This window comes from Branchiostoma lanceolatum, chromosome 8 (assembly GCF_035083965.1).
Source record: "Branchiostoma lanceolatum isolate klBraLanc5 chromosome 8, klBraLanc5.hap2, whole genome shotgun sequence".
Classification (NCBI taxonomy): Eukaryota; Metazoa; Chordata; class Leptocardii; order Amphioxiformes; family Branchiostomatidae; genus Branchiostoma; species Branchiostoma lanceolatum.
The window spans coordinates 5,214,048-5,231,582 of record NC_089729.1 but is presented as its reverse complement, the minus strand read 5'-3'; the positions used below and the strand labels follow the sequence as shown (position 1 = coordinate 5,231,582).

The 17,535-nt window shown below is 41.6% G+C and overlaps 3 protein-coding genes across 3 annotated transcripts in view; 2 read left to right on the top strand and 1 right to left on the bottom strand.

Moving 5' to 3' along the window:
• LOC136439638 (E3 ubiquitin-protein ligase RNF216-like) overlaps positions 1–11,027 on the bottom strand; it is a 32,002-nt gene extending 20,975 nt beyond the window's left edge. The window contains exons 1-7 of the mRNA XM_066435110.1: positions 10,888–11,027; positions 5,371–5,499; positions 3,327–3,397; positions 2,765–2,899; positions 2,117–2,177; positions 1,149–1,287; positions 192–274 (exon numbers count right to left, since the gene is read on the bottom strand). Coding sequence (XP_066291207.1) covers positions 192–274; positions 1,149–1,287; positions 2,117–2,177; positions 2,765–2,899; positions 3,327–3,397; positions 5,371–5,499; positions 10,888–10,988 — 719 coding nt within the window. The 5' untranslated portion in view covers positions 10,989–11,027. The remainder of the gene's footprint in view (positions 1–191; positions 275–1,148; positions 1,288–2,116; positions 2,178–2,764; positions 2,900–3,326; positions 3,398–5,370; positions 5,500–10,887) is intronic.
• Positions 1–17,535, top strand: part of LOC136440108 (transmembrane channel-like protein 7) — a 382,010-nt gene that overhangs the window by 251,086 nt on the left and 113,389 nt on the right. The window lies entirely within an intron of this gene.
• LOC136440753 (divergent protein kinase domain 1C-like) lies at positions 13,531–16,349 on the top strand. Its single transcript, XM_066436858.1, has 3 exons — positions 13,531–13,874; positions 14,392–15,264; positions 15,742–16,349. Exons 1-3 carry the CDS (start codon positions 13,728–13,730, stop codon positions 15,961–15,963), a joined length of 1,242 nt encoding a protein of 413 aa, XP_066292955.1. The 5' UTR covers positions 13,531–13,727; the 3' UTR covers positions 15,964–16,349.

The following is a 17,535-nucleotide window of genomic DNA, read 5'->3' as shown; positions in this document are numbered from 1 at the left end:
GACCAAAAAATATACAAAATTTAGCAGTTCTTGGTGGATGTCAATGTGCAGATGTTGGCACATTGCCGCAGCAAATCCGTAGTGTGTTTTCGGCACACATTTTGAGTCCAATGCTATGTTGTGCCACGCCGACGCAACTTCTGCTGCGCAGAATAACACAGATAAAGAAGAACCAGAAGCTACAAACATACACGTTGAGTGGATGGGGGAAATGCCAGTATCTGTTGACCAGGTCCCGCACGTAGCCCACCTCCACGCCAGGAAACATCTCCACCTGTACACACAACACAGTGGGGTGAGTTCGAGTTTATTCAGATCCACAATCAGCTGAACAATACACCTCTCTCACACGGCATACATGACTGAAAAGGAGGCCGGTGCTGTACCGTAAAAATCAATTAGGTACAGGTCCAAAATAACAGATCATGAAGTACCGGTACTGTACCGAAATAGATTTAAACCAAGTATGTGCCTATTTTGTGACTGATCTCCTGACCTCATGGCCTCATGCAACACCAAACATGACCAAAGTGACACCTTGGAACAGCATAACTAATATGCAACAGATCATTCAGGCAGGCTGGGAGTTTTGATAGCAAGGCCAAGGGAGTTTGGGGGTAGGAAACCTAGTTATGTTTTGTATAAAGATACTGACAAGTTGAAAACAGTTTATTCATGTTTCTGTCATTATTGAAGAAGTTCAGGTACAGGTCCTGTACCTAAACCTCTGTACCAGTACCAGTACCTGATTTTTCGTTTAGGTACGCAGCACTAGCTGTGACCATTGACATTATGAATGCCATAGCTTAATGCTTTTTACCCCTAGAGTGAAAAAAAAAAACACGTCATACATAAGACTTAGCAGGGAGGCTTATCTGAGTTAGCAAATCACATCTAAAAATAAACTGAGCGTTTTGGTTGAATATTCCAGTGAATGAAACACTTTACATTTTCCATACTACATACTGTAAATCACTTTATCTTCACGATGGCAAAATTTCACAGTGTGAGGGTGTGACGGATGTGCGAACGAACTATGATTAAAAGAGGTTTTTCACTGTGATGATAATAAGGTCACGTGACCATGAAAACAGTGAACATAAAAGTGAAAGAAACAAAAATAACAGTAAGGCTTGGTTGGTACTGACCACTTGTGCTACAGTGCCAGCCTGTTGTTCCTCTAGTGTGGGAGGCTGGGGTGCGGCTAGCTCAGGGGCTGCCTCTGGTGGCTCTGCATCCTCCACGTCCTCCTCATCATCATCACTGTCTTCTGCATCTTCTGAAGAACTTGGGAAGAAACCAGAGGGAAATATTTCAATCCTCATATCATGCTTCTATGACGATAAGTATGAAAAATTTTACTTTAACCTTCTCCCTGCTGCCGTACTCTGTAACCAATACGGAATTGGGTGCTAAACGGCTGCTTCAGAGTGCTAAATGTTAAAGAGATACCATCATCCCAGCAATCCAAGTACAGTCAAACCTGCCCAAGGCGACCACCCGGGGGACCGAGCAAAAACGGTCGCGATGGACAGGTGGTTGCCATGAACAGGATTCCACTCATAACATGTTTCCAGGTCGAGGTGTTCAAAATATACAGTGTACTACTTAGATGGATGGAAGGTTATATGATTTTAGACAGCATGACCCCCACCATGTTCAATTCTCATTGACAGAAAGATCCTACAGAAATCACATTTTCTGTTATGGTTGTAATATTTGTATTACTACATCGTGTACAAATTTTCGTCATACTTTCGACTAAAAAAAAATGTCTGCCTCTATGATCATCACATGAAAAACCTGTTGTAATTACCTATGATTCCTTCAAACAGTAGCAAAATTTCACGGTGTAAGGAAAATGGACATTTTCAGTGCACTTTAACTTCACGGTGGTGGCAAGTGATTTACAGAACGGATTTGTGAAGGAATCATAGATAATTACAGCAGGTTTTTCACGTGATAAGTTGACGGCACAGAGGTGACCGTGAAAACAGCGTACATAACGTTACACTTACACAAGTTACAGTGAAAGAAACAAGAATCACAGTAAACCTTATCTTCATACTAAAAGATGGGCTCTCCTACGTAAAATAAATTATCAGAGGATACTTACTCATTGATCAGGACAGGGGGTGGAATGAGCAACTTCTTGGGCCTCGCTCCAGATCGATCAACTAAACGACGAGAACATGTCAATCAATCAATATATCTATCAATCAATATATAAATCAACACATCTATCCATGAATCAATATATCTATCTGTTGATCTATCAACCCGGCAGAACAAATGTGGCACTGAAATATGTCAAATGTTATCACTGAACATGAGAGACCACTCTGGTACACAAGTATGCGATTCTGAAGTGTCGATGCCTATGTTCTGAATTTTTGTTGATTATGGGATTTAATCTGCCATATTTGCATTTTTAATTCGACAAATACTGTGTATCTCTTTGAAAAATGTTGTACAAGTCATAGAAAAAATGCCCTTTCAAAATACAATCATAGAATTGCAGTTGCCAGGCAACAGAGGTTGTGGTAGACCAAGGAAACCTTAGTTGGAGTGCGTCAGGAAGGACATTAAGGTGTGCGGCCTCACCAGCGTGGACCCGCTGGACAGACCCACCTGATAACACAGTGTGAGTCTAGCCGACTGCTGCCCACCCGTGTCAGGGAGCCCCTGACAATACTGGATACTACTATTACTACTCCTTTATTTAAAAGAACAAAACTCCTACGCTAAAAAAGCCCATCTGTACCGTGAGCATCTGCATCTATGATAGGGCTGTGCTGGTTCCCAACTTGAACTCCTGGGTTTGTGGTCAGGTCGACGATGTCTTCTGCTAAGTCTTCCAGGGTCGAGTCACCTGTTGGAACATCTTCATCATCCTCACCTAAAAAAAAGATGGAAAGGTAAAGCAGGGTTGGACAAGTTTTAAAAAATTCACCTGCTCTATAGGGCAAGTGCAGAAAAATCTTCTGGCCTGAGCCAACTTTTCACTGGTCCGAAATTTAATTTATCCATTTCCATGCATTTGTAATGCGGTCATGTTTTCAGCAAGTTCCAAGCGCGGCTTGCACCAAGCAAAGTTGGTCTTCTGTACCTGACCCCTCATGCTGCGACAAAATTCTGGTGAGAACCATTATACTGGCTGTTTCAAATATAGATACATCTTTATTCTTATCATTATCCCCCAAAGTGTACCCTGTAAAAATTAACGAAGTCTCTTTTAATAAAGTCTCTACCAGTCTTTAAAGAGTAATACATAACAATCAACAAACTCTTCAAACCCAGACAGACGGCACTAAACAGTTACTTACCATCAGAAATACTGATTGGGGAGGCCTGCTTCTGCAATAGACTGTCGATACATCTGTTCAGCAGGATGTGCCTGTATGATGGGAGAGCAAAATACAGCTATATAACCAGGGCTTTGTATAAAGAGGGATACAAATGCGCTGCAGCCCATGCCCTGACCATGTGCCACCTCCCCTGGGGAGCAAATTCTCTGAAAAGCATAGAATTCTGATTGACTAGAGATTGCTACTAGATCATGTGGCCAGTCTTCAAAATTTTCTAAAACTCTGTACACTGCAAATTTTCTGCTGAATATCTTTTTTGTCTCTTTAGACGGGACCCCCGAAAGTGCGAAATGGAACGAAATGGAACGAAATGGAACGAAATGGAACGAAATGGAACGAAATGGAACGAAATGGAACGAAATGGAACGAAATGGAACGAAATGGAACGAAATGGAACGAACTAAAACATATGTAACATTATGAAATGAAATACCAGTAGATAGCGAAATATAAGGAACGTTGTAACATTCACAGTAGACGGGAACAGGAAACAAATACATAACATAACGTGTTTTATTTCTTTAATCTGTTTGATAATACTAAATACAACGTATTACCGCGTTTGTGTGGCTAGATTCTTCCCTGAAAATGGGGGCGCCGCGTGCAAAGAGCTCGGCCGCTCTTCCTTGATTTTACCAAAGATCTGCAAATGAACTGCAAAAAATAGCAGGGAAAACAAGCAAACAAATATCGAAGTAATGACTAGATTATACAGAAGTTGGTGGTAACATTGCATCTCATAATTCACCAAGAGGGCATGAGGCAAGCGTAATTTCATTATTTATACAGCGTGTTTGCGTGTTGCAAATGGAGCCCCGCATGCAAATGAACCGCCACTGTTGCCAGCGCACCGTAACTGTGCACGTGGGCGTGCTACCGACAGGTTGAATCAAACTCCGACTTCTCAGTTTTATTTACATACGGGTTTAGTCCATAACTAGTACGTAGCACATGCATATATGCGCAACAACGATTTTATATACAACCAATTGTTCGGCTGGTCGGCTGTGGAAGAATGGACCCCTCCGTTAATGATATGCAAATGCAGCTCTGCGCTGCGTCACCAATGTGACACTTCACACTCCATTCAATCACGGACGTGGACTGGGAACTACCTCTGGAGACATTTCTGCTTCCTTGTTCACGGCAAAACAAAGGGAGGGTGTGAACGAGCAGGAAATGTATTTCACGGCTCACACAACACGCAAACACGCTGTATGAATAATGAAATTACGCTTGCCTCATGCCCTCTTGGTGAATTATGAGATGCAATGTTACCATCAACTTCTGTATAATCTAGTCCTAACTTCGATACTCAGTTCCGTTAGCTTGTTTCCCCTGCTATTTCCAGCAGTTCATTTGCAGATAGTTGGTAAAATCAAGGAAGAGCGGCCGAGCTCTTTGCACGCGGTGCCCCCATTTTCAGGGAAGAATCTAGCCACAAAAACGCGGCAAAAACGTTGTATTTAGTATTATCAAATAGATTCAAGAAATAAAACACATTATATTATGTATTTTACTTCCTGTTCCGGTCTACTCTGAATGTTACAACGTTCCTTATATTTCGCTATCTACTGGTATTTCATTTTATAATGTTACATATGTTTTAGTTCGTTTGATTTCGTTCCATTTCGTTCCATTTCGTTCCATTTCGTTCCATTTCGTTCCATTTCGTTCCATTTCGTTCCATTTCGTTCCATTTCGTTCCATTTCGTTCCATTTCGTTCCATTTCGCACTTTCGGGGGACCGCTTTAGACTGCAATTTTAGATAAGATGTAAAACTTAACTCCCAGGAAATAGACTCCACCAAGACTCCATTCAGCTTGGTGATTCAGCTTGAATCACTAATTCGAGGATAGGGCTTGACCCCTCCCCAATTGAAGCCGGATTCGCAGACTTTATACCAGACTTCACAAATTGTCATCAATCCCATACTAATGTGAGTCCAGATTCGCGAAGCCTGGTATGTTTCTGGGGAGATCCCTGCAGAAGTGCCCTTACCTAGCTAAGAGTTCTGCCTGGTCGTCGGCGGTGACAGCAGCCCGTAGAACCCTCTGGCTGAGGTGTGGGAAGACTTGGCTCAGCTGCATCACCACCCACTGTTCATCCTCACTGAGGACTGGTCCAGCTCTGAGTAAAAGGAAACAAATAGACAATGATGATAAAACATCAACAAGAGCCCGAAATACTGGGTGCATATGCACTACTACTAGTCTAGTGCATTGACAAATGCACCTGATTTTTGACTGAAGGTACACTGGTGCGCCAAGCCGCCAACATATCTTGATGGAATTTGCTGACGATCCTGCTTTACGTTATGTTGTGCACCCAAAATTCTCTCTGCATACCTTCTGAACATTTCTGGGTTATACGCACCAGTTTTCCAATTTCTAGCTCTGTTCGGAACATAGATAGTGCACAATGAAATAAAACCCATTTTCTGTACAATTATTTTTCCAAGGCTTCATACATGATGTAATGAATATAAATCAATAAAATATAAAATTAAATAAAGACATAAAATTTCCGATCTGACATCTGAACTTGAGTGATGAAAAACAGAGTGCGAAAAATTATATTTGCTTGCGCAGTTGCACAGTGCAACAATATTTTGTTTCGTGCAAGTCATTTCTTAATCCAGGTTGCGCAGTGCGCTACCTAAATTTTGGTCCTAAGAAGTCGATTTTGCGGTAATTATTTGCAAGTAGAAAATTTGGACCAAGAAACCCTTGTCACTTTTCCAATTGGTAATTTTATTCCGGGGGTGCTTTTCTTAGATTTTGTTCAACTCCGGGCAGCGCATACATGAGAATTTAGTGCACTGGTGAGGAGGCTGGCCCAAGCACTGTAAGACCAACAGTCAGTGCATTTGATGTCACCAGTAAAAAAAAACAGGGAATCCCTACCTATCAACCCTAATTTTTTTCTGGACCGTAATAGGAATCACAACATCTTTTCCCTAGGCCTTATAATAAAATACAAATTTCAATAATAACAAATTTTGGGAAATTACAATGAAACCTAAAGCAAAACTCAAATTGCTAAAAGCTGAATAAATGATAGTTTATAAACCAGGCTTTGGACCTTTACATCAGCAAAACAACATAGGTTTGAATATTTCTTTTTTGCAAATAGCAAAAATGTATGGCTGATATTTCTATTAAAAAAATCATTGAAATTCCAGCCCTAAAAAAGACAGTTGGCTACATGTTTAACATACAGAAAATCGACAAAACTACTACTTTAACTAGGTGCATGTACAGGTCCTGACCTGTACGTAAACTGCTGTACCTGTACTGTACTTGAATTTTTGATTTACTTTAATTAGGTACACACTAACACAGCCCTAAGTCACACATGTATACTACATTATTTACAGCATTATCTGGATAATAAGACTTGCTTTGTTAGTTAGTTTGTTTGTTTGTTTAACTATTAGGACCATATTTCTGAGTCTGACTAACATAATCTAATCCGTATTGATACAAGACCAAATTCACTTTCAAATAAGTCCCAGAGCCTGGCAAATAAATTTATCTTGTCTTCTTGTCTTGCCGTTACTGCGCACACTCTTGTTGATGAGTATTATCGCAAGTAAGTAGTGCATCCTGCTCATAGTCGTTCCAGTTACTTTATATCATGTCCAGTGTCCAAAAAATCATAGTCTGTATCCAATCCATGTCAGTATCCAAGGGAGGAGGGGGTCTTATTTCCCTGCTGCTGTTTAAACTGGACCTGTGGCCGCAACCACCGCCTCCACTTCGTCTTTGTGGAGGTTGTTCCAGTCCCAGATGGTTCTGGGCAGAAAGGACTCTGCCCTGTACAGTGTTCTGGTCTTAATCCTTGTGAACTGTTCAGTGTACATGCGGCGTCCACGCGGAGGTGCTGGGACTATCTTGTCCCTTATGACCGGACACTCGACGAGACCATCTCTGATCCTGCAGAACACCTCGAGCCTTTGTGTCCTGCGTCGCTGCTCAAGCGGTTCCCAGCCCAGTTGTAGCAACATGCTACCCACACTTGACTTGTTGTGGTAACGGTTCAGCACAAACCTAGCAGCCCGTCGTTGTACCGATTCCAACCTGGCAATGCTCTTCTGGGTGTACGGGTCCCATACACTGGACGCGTACTCTAGGAGTGGTCTAACAAAGGCTTTGTAAGCCTTTTCCTTAATACTGGTAGAACTAATTTTCAGGTTTCTTCTGAGGAAACCCAGGACCCTGTTCGCTTTGTTTGCCATGTTGTTGATGTGGTGATCCCACGTACCATCGTGACTCATTGTGACTCCTAGGTACTTTACTGTGCGGACTGTTTCTAGGGTGTGACCATGTAGTACGTAAGAACGGGATAGTGGTGTCCTACTCCTGGTAACCGCCATGGACACGCACTTGGCTGGGTGGAACTGCATGTCCCAACTCCTCTCCCATTCTGCAAGGTGTTGGAGATCTTGTTGTAGTTGGTCTTGTTGCTTGCTGTTTACTACAACCTTATACACTGCTGTATCGTCCGCAAACAGTCGAGCCAGTGCTGTCAACTTCTCTGGTAGGTCATTTATATATGCTAGAAATAGGCAGGGACCTAATACAGAGCCTTGCGGGACTCCAGACCTGACTTCTATGAATGAGGAAAGGTGTCCGTCAACCCGGACCGCCTGGCACCGATCTTTGAGGAAACTGTCTATCCATGACAGCGCGGTACCTTGGATACCGTAGCGTCGGAGCTTGTGGATAAGCAGACTGTGGTTGACGCGGTCAAACGCCTTTGCAAAATCCATTACAAGGACGTCGGTCTGCTTTCCACTTTCCAAGTTGGTTGTTATCTCCTCTGAGAAGTCCAGGAGCTGGCTCACACAAGAACGACCTGGTCGAAATCCGTGCTGACTGTCATTCAAGATGGAATAGGTTTCAAAGTGTCGCATTACAGAGCCAACCACAATGTGCTCCATAATTTTGCATACAATACATGTCAATGATACGGGTCTATAGTTAGCAGGGTTATATTGTTCTCCTTTTTTGAAGATTGGCGTGACATAAGCCCTCCTCCAGTCCTTTGGGACTGACCCCGTTGTTAAAGAGGACTGAAAGATGACTGTGAGTGCTGGTGCTAGTTCTGTTGCAAGCTCCCGCAGCACTCTGGTGCTTATACCGTCTGGTCCTCCTGCTTTGTGAGGATCAAGTTTCTTCATGAGTTTCCTCACACCCTCGCAGTTGATGTTTATATTGTCCATTGCTGGGATATCAGTGTTTTGCATACCAGTTTTCTGTTCAAATTCTTCATCAGTGTATTGTCTACCCTCCCCAAAGACAGATTGGAACTGGTCGTTTAGCAGTTCTGCTTGCTCCTGAGGGTTTGAAGTCAAGTGACCATCCTTTTTGAGTGGTGCCACGCCCACATTGGACGAGCGCTGTTTTTTAATGTATGTCCAAAACCTCTTACCCGGCTGACCAGCCGCTGTTTCTTCGGTAAAGACTGAGTTCAGGTAGCTCCAGTAACTCCGGCGAATCTGTCGCTGGATAGTGTGGCGTAGTACCTTCACCTCGTCTCTCAGTGAGGCCGATCCGGTTTTCTTCATCTGACGGTATTTCCTATTCCGTCTATTGATGAGCTTCCGGATACTTGGCGTGACCCAAGGCTGGTCAGTCTTGGTCCTTGCCACTTTGTGTGGTATATGCATCTTAACTGCTGCGAGTAAAGAGTCTTTAAAGGTAACCCATAGCTCTTCTGTTGTAAAATTGTCATGTTTTCCCTGAATTTCTGTACTAAGTTCTATGGCTGCAGCTCTCAGACTGTCCCAATCTGCCTTATTGTACAGGGGGATCTGGCGTGGAGATTGTTTCTTTCTCCTAGCACTGGTGCTAATTTCACAGTACGGTATACAGTGGTCTGAAAGTCCAGGTACCACCTCTACCCGGGGGACCAAGTCGGGAAAGTTTGTTAAGAACAGGTCCAAAGTGTTGGCTTCCCTAGTTGGTTGCTTGACCATTTGTTCTAAACCATTGTCATACAGCATACTAAGGAAGTCCTGATGAAGACGGGGATGAGGTGCCTTTGGTTTTAAGGTGGTTGTGGTCCAATCCCATCCGGGGAGATTGAAATCACCCCCTATGAGAAGGAAAGCATTCTGTAACTGAGATGCCCTCTGAAGTGATGTAGCCAAGTGTATCAGACTAGGCTCGTCGCCAACGTCCGGTCTGTAAAAGGCAGCAACATAGAGGGCTCGCCTACCTCTCAACTTGATGCGTACCCACAGGAGTTCGCAATTGTCCACCTCCAGCTCCGGGGCTGCAAAACTGTCAATGTTGTTGTGGACGGCAATCAACACACCTCCCCCACGTCCTCCTCTATCTTTCCTGTATACTCTATACAAATCTGGGAAGAATTCTGTACTTACAATCGTTGGATCTAGCCAAGTCTCTGATCCAATGACTATATCAGGTTTTAGACTTTCCAAAAGGTGTGGAAGTTCTGATCTTTTTGAGCTAGCTGACTGGAAATTAATATTTAAAATACGTAAAGGTCTATCTCTCCACTTGTCTTGTTGGCTACTTCTTGAGGGAGTAGATGTATGTTGAGGTTTGAACTGAAGATCAGTTGGTGTTTTACAGGAATTTAGGGACGAATCATGAAGTGATGACCCCGACCAGTCAATTCCATGTAGATCAAACACAGTTCTACTGTTGGGACTACCACATATTGCGCAATACCAATGAATGTTTGAGTCTGCCAACTCTTCATAATATTGTGTGTCAACACTCTGGCAATGTCCGTGGAACCATTGGCCACATTTTTCGCATCTGTCGACGTAATCAATAAATCTTATGAAAATACAGCAGACTTATAAACAACCCTATCTTCTGTTTTTAATCAGAAAATATCTGTAGGTAACTGCAGTTTGACTGTTGGACCTACATTTTTCACACTTCCCATAAAATATCGTGAAAAACAGTGGGCGAAGTTTGTAGTTACGAACAGGAAGTGACGCCACTCGCATGCGGAAGTTGGCCGAAGGGCTTTACGATCGTGAAATATTCGAATCATCAGTTCGGACCGTCGTTTCGCTGGAAATCTCCCTTCGCTTTTAAGACTCAATGTACACATTAGAAAGGCTTGGAAATACTCTATGTGCTCCTAAATAACAGGATAACTTGGTGTCCCGGTGTCACTTGTCGGCCCATAACAAATGACTGATTATCGCGCACGTACACACATATGCAAATAATTTGCATCGATGTCGGCCTGCTATGGTCCGGAAAGCCCGCCAAAATGAACCGACAACAGGATCGTTTCGTACAAACTACGACACTCCAAAATACAACATCTTCCTCCGAGTACAGTAATCCAAAATATGAACTGACCACAAACCATTTTTGAAACCACAAATAACAACTGACACGCTTTCTTCTCGAGACTTCCGCCGACCAACAAAACCGTTCCTCACATGGAATTTCGCTTCCATATTCATCAAAAAACGACATACACCTCCACAAATTTCACTCAGAATAACGTTCAAGTCCTTACCGTGCTGGTGAACTCACGCTAGGACCGCTGTTGTTCATACTATTGGCGAAATTTCGGCGGAAAACAGACGGCCCAGCGCAAGGACACATTTGTTCCGCCATTTTGACTAGAAATGACTGTCACTTGATTTGCGCGGGTACACCTTCCCACAATGCACAGCGGTTTAAATCCCAGGAGACCAGCGTGTTTTTTGGCGACGCCTTAATTCCGGGGCCTACTGTGGATAACATTTATTAACATATACATGAACTTGTAGTATATGACAGGCGACGTGGAAGAATTGGCTGGTAGAGATCCCAGATCTCTGCAGACAGAAACTCCAATCAGGCTGCCAAGAACAGGCATAGCACACCAAAATTTTGCATATAAAGTTGAATGTTATTGAAAATGGTTCAGTTTTACAGATCAAGTCTTCCCGGTCATAGTGCTTTTTTCGGTTTGACATTACGACTAATAAGTTAAGATTTTCTAGAATTTTTAGAAGTTCCATGGTTTCATTGGCAAAGGTCAGATTAATCATGGCACCATAAAAGACCAGAAATGCACAATTATCCACATATTTTTACTATAACTCTAGAACTATCCATGCTTCAGTCTTGAAATTTTCAGATCAAGTTTTGATTTTAAAAAAATTCACATAGTAAGAAAAAAATGATTGGTATTTTATGCTAATTAGTCCTAATTAGGACAACTTGCCGTCATGACTCAACAGTCATTTCTAATGAGCAATAAGACTCTAGATAAGCTGCATATTGTACAGAAAGGCTGACAAGGCAAACCTAAGACCTGAATCATTTTTGATGTTTGGTATAAGGTTAAGAAAGGATTTCATGTCGTTTTAATCAAAAGCAAAATGTGTTAATGACCCTAATATGTAAATATATACATTTGTCTCTGCTAGTAAGAATATGTTAGAGTCTTCTCCCATTTATAAATCCCGAGTCTCAAGTCAAATCTTTATATGAGTCGTAGTTGAAAAGTTCTGTCTTTTAAACGAATATCTTTAAATCTACAGACTCCGGTCGGGAACTCTAGTGTGTGAGAGTGTTTGTTTGCGTGCGTGCGTGTGTTAAGATTTGGACAAACTGTGTTACAATGAAGAATATTACGCCTGAATATGCGACCAGGACTAAAACTTGAAACGCTAACGCTCAGGAGCAAGGTATCAGTTACTCAAGCAACTGGACACATTTTGGAAACGGTCAAAACTGGCCATTCCCAAAATATATCCCAGTTGAGTAAATGTTACGTTGCATATCTTATTACCTGGATGCATAACGTTCATGAAGGCTAACGTTCATTTCCCAACCCCAACTTTTCTTAAATCCAACTAAAATGAGAGTCTTGATAGAGAACCACAACGTGTATTCATACTTTCATTTACGTTATCCTAACCTTTATGCTAACATCTACTAACATAATTCCACAAGGGTACACAATTCCGCAACCCCGAAAAGATACGTCCAAACAGATCTCGAACCCAACGTCCCAAGTATAATGCACTCCTGTACATCTACACTGTACATACCTTGGGGGTGCTGCACTAGGGATTTCTCAAATCTGCTGTTTTCCAAAGTGGCGGATTTATGTAATCCGGAGGGTTGATATCAATGGAGGTTTTCTGGAGTATCCTTTGCACTTTAATGAAAGTGCTGCAAAAGAAACAATTAAGCCAAACCGATTTTATTTGTTAGTCTCGGCATCGCCGCTCCTGTTTCATCCAACTTGTTGGAAAAAGGGCCTCCCATTCACAAGTTTTTACTCACTATTTTACTACGTGTACTAGTACTTGTATTTACCTTGGAAAGACTGCGGTGAGCAAAATATACTGAAGTCATGCACATGCCTATTATAATATTTAATTATCATTAATGTTTAATCATCATCTTTTATTTTCTATTTATTGACACTACATTGTACTTCTTAATATCACTCCAAACGTCACACAAAAAGAAATCATCTTGCTGTTGAAAACGCGTACTGTTGTAGATGTCACGGACTAGGTATATAGTTGTACTGATACTGTCACCGAAGTTTCTTAACTTATTGATTACAGTAATAAAATACTTGTTGGCACGTGATCCCGTTTTTTTATTCTTGTTAGGTTTATGGTCTCTCTTTTAAAGATTAAGGAATCTTGTGGGTTTTTCCACGTTCTCGCAATAGATTTGGCGTGTTCAGAGAATGTCATCCATAAATCAAAATTTGCTTTTTTTTTCGGCAGCACTTTGATACATGTATGGCTTGACTTGTTTCGTTTTCACACTAGCACTTGTCATAGTTTTGTAACTTTTGACACTTTTTCGAAATATATATCGTCTACGGTCAGAGAGCTTTATACGTTTCCAAAATATTCAGGAAAGTGTGCGTTTATGGATGAATATCGCGCTAGGTTTTGTCTAGATGCCGGCCTTGGACAAACCAAATACAATAAAGGGTTTTTTGTAAACTTCAATAATGACTTAAAACGTTACAAAGAAACAACTAAGAATGTTTGAACAACATTTTTTACTAAAAATAATAATTTCATACATGTTGAATACATTTTTTTCTTCTTTTTGATACAAGTTTACTATTTTAAGAAAAAAACTACTGTACTGACATGTCAACGCCCCTATGCTGTCAAATCTTACATCCCAAAAGAAATTCCGTGCCAAGTTTGAAGTTTTTGGCGGTATAAACTGAAACTGTTTTCACGTATTACGATGCAAAGAAACGTTCTAAAGTTTTCCCTATACATGTCCTTGATCTAACGGAGTAAGCAATGTCGAGTTGACGATTTTGGTGCCCCAAACTAGCGCCATGGCCAATAGAAGCGGTCACTAGCCAAGGGTATAACCATGGCACCGCGAACCCGGAAGCGACTTTGCAAGTTTGTGTTCGCAGGACTTTCGCTTCTAGTCCTTCTCGCAGTTCTGTTCGTGGTCTGGAGGTTTAAAGCGCACCGATGTGCAGACCAGGAGTCAAGGGATACACTTAAGAAGCTGGTATGTGCCATGTGTGATGTGTTACTTACTTTTAATGTGTAGTTATACATGTGTATAAAGTTGAAGGGGGAGGGGGGCACTGTTGTGGAAGGTAGCAGAACACAGCTTTGGGGATTAACACCAACGTGAGAAGCTTCGACGGTTAAGAATCTATAGCAGGGTGCACAAGAAAGGTACACTTTTTGACTTGACATTTTCATTATGTAGTATATGCATTCTTTTATGATATTTAATTTGATTTTTTTCATTTGGATTAGAATAATAGTTTCTTCTATAAATGAATAAATAGATAACGTTAAATAGATAAAGTATTGTTAATTTTCTAAAGGTGGCCAACACATTCCAAGCTTCTGGCTTCCTTTTCACAGTTGTACTGTTATCATTTATTCTGTAATAACTTGTTATATGCAAAATCAACAATAAACAAATCTAAGAATAAGCTTATAATTGATAATGTAACAAATCATATTAATGAAAATTTCAGAAGGAACTATAATTTTCTTCTTCATTTCTACAGTGTGAAGAGTACACAAGGAACAAGGTAACAGGAAACCTATGCCCAGATATGTGCACAGCACATTCAATCATCTTCAGGGAATGTCTCAACTACAGGAAAGGGAAAAAGGTCATGCTTGCCGAATGGAACACAGAAAAAGTCATTCTCAAATCCCAATACAGTCATCTACAAGAGTACAATTCATTAATCTCAAGGCACACTGACAGTCAAGGTAAAACAGTCAGTTTGCAACCAGATATGGCAACCTTTCTGATGGTGGTCAAAAATCAGCTACGAGCAATGCTTGAAGTGGATATTCCGTATGCTGCTGTGATGGAAACTGTACAGAAGATGTGGCAAATGCCATGGAAAATTCATGAGACAATGAGTGTGGCGACCATGGAGAGCCTGTGGTCACTGTTACAGCAAGACGAATACCTCACGATGCAGTACTTTCAAGGAAACAAGCATTTTCCGAAGATTTACGGATCTTGCGGACATTTTTACGTCATGGAGTACACCCCTCCTGGTGACACACTCAGCCCACGGTGGCTTAACTTCAAAACGGGCAGAGAAATAATCAAATCAGCAACAGACTGGGACAAACGTGCTAAGGTTGCGCTTAGCTTCCTAACATTCTTAACAGACTTGAATACTTTCCACACTGAACCACTTCATCTGTGCGACGTAAAGCCTAAAAACTATGGCGTGTCGGCAGACTTGACAATTCAAGCAATAGATGTGGACATGGCGTTCTTTGAGACCAAGATGCGGGGAATTCTAGGACAGGGAAACTGTACGAAGAATGAAGACTGTGACTTTGTTTACTGCACGTCTTCATGTGACTTGTCACGTAGGAGATGTTCAGAACACAGGGCAAACAACAACTTACAGGTGGGTTCGTAATGCAATGATTCATGTAATCACAAATTACGTGGCGTCGCGGTGGCGCAGTGGCAGGGTGTTTGACCCCAGAAGCCAGATGTACTGAGTTCGAATCTGGGGTTCCCTGTTCCCTTAGGAAAGGCACTTTACATGAATCTCCTCCCTTCAGTCAGGTGCAAATGAATACCTAGCTTCAGTTAGGGACGTCCCTCAGATAGGATGTTAAATGGAGGTCCCGTGTTTGAGGAGAGCCACACCTCAAGCATGTTAAATAACCCACCGCACTTATCGAAAAGAGTAGGGGTCCTTCCCGGTGTGATTGGTTCAAAACCCACAGTCCTTTGGCCGCACATGCATGGCTTAGTGCTGGCGTGTCTGGAATTCTGTCGTCCTTTCATCATAAGGACGCTTTTTGATCTGAAATCCTCTCTTCATGGAATGGCATCAAATGAGACTACCTTAACCTTTTTACATCCCTTCACCCAGGCCATCTGCGAGAAAATATTCGTGGGGCACCACGGTGTTCCGTTCAGCGGTTTGTTACGCTCCCCTCCTGCAGCCATCGCAGATCGGCTCAACAAAGCCCTCCAGGAATGCGTGAAACCGTCTAAGAGCAACAACCAATCACAGAAGGCATCCCCAGAGACATTAGAAACAATCAGGGACCTTCTTCAAGAATCACTACAAAGCAATGAGCCTAATAGGTAGTACAGTCTCTCTGTCGCAGAACGGAAATTTTCTTGTTGGAACGGACATTTTACTCCACTGCACTGCCCTGCGCTGTACAGTAACTGTACAGTGCAGGACTGTCTCCAGCTTTACATGTTTTATTGTCCTACTCATTCTTTTGGAGCCCATGGTATTGATTTTTATTCTAAGCTTACAAAAGTACATTTTCATCAATTGCATGTCCTGAACTTTGGACCTTTGGACAGACGGAGTAAAATGTCCGTTCCAACAAGCAAATTTCCGTTCTGGGACAGAGAGACAGGTCCTGGAGACAGCCAACGTACAGTGTGAAGATGGTTTGTATTTGCTGTTTATCGAATTGTTAAAGTAGTCAAAGTGATATTCTAAACTACTCTCCAAGCAGAGGAATGGTTTTTGAGTTGTTTTCAGGTGTTTTTGTCAGGCTTTCTACTTTGCCATGTTTTTTTATCTTCGCCAAGAAGATTATGATTTTGGTTAAGCCAGCTGTCGGCTGGGTCTGTTTGTATGTCAAGAGCATAACTCGAGAAACCTTTGATGGATCTTCATAATTTTCTGTAGGTGTGTAGTGGTTGTGCAAAGGAAGGTCAAGTTCAAAAATGATTCACCTGGCGTTTTCCAACAGTACTGCAGCAGACGCATTTTTGTGTGTTTGTATGTAGGCAAAAGAGGGACGGAAACGTTAATGGATCGTCATGATTTTAGGTAGGTGAGTAGGGGCTGTGGGAACGGAGGTCAAGTTCAAAAATGATTTATCTAGCGCTTTCCTACAGTACTGCAGCATGCTTTGTGTGTGTGAGTTTGTATGTCGCCAGCATAACTCGATGAGCTGTTGATGGTTGTGCATGATATCTAGTGAATGGGTAGGGGTGTCAAAGAGGAAGGTCAAGTTTGATAATGGGCCTCCTAGCAGGTATTTAAGGTACTGCAGCGGAGCTTCAAAGTTTGAGGCCAAATTTTCAAGAGCTGTGTACCGGTACAGTGTGTACCGATACAGTACTGGGTACAATCAATTAGGTACAGGTCCAAAATACCTGACCCTGCTGTATCTGTACTGGACCTGACTCAGGGGATGGCCACTTTGACAGATAAAATTACTATGAAATTACCGTGGCAGTGCTCTAAAGCCACTCTAAAGGCACAGAAAACACATCTGCATGGCTGGAGTCAAATTTTCATCTGTGTTTTCATAAAAATAATACCTAGCACAATCAAATATTATGTTTTTACCAGTTCAAACATGCTTTTGTCCTTATTGAAAATCTAGCATTTTCCAAACAAGTACACTACAAAAAAAGACATTCTTGTTTTTTCTTGTTTTTTCTTTGTTGAAGAAAAATTATCTTCCAGAAAGAAAATTATTCTGTGTGCAAGAATAAGAACGAATAAGGAAATGTCAGTGAGGACGTAACAAATATAAACTTTTTCTTAGAATATTTTTCTCTGACCAAGTTGTTTTTTCTCACACACATCAACTAGAAACCTCGAAATAAATTTTCTTGTTGTAATGATTCTTCTATGGCACAGAATTTTTATCTAAGATATAATAAATTCAGAGAAAAATATTCTAAG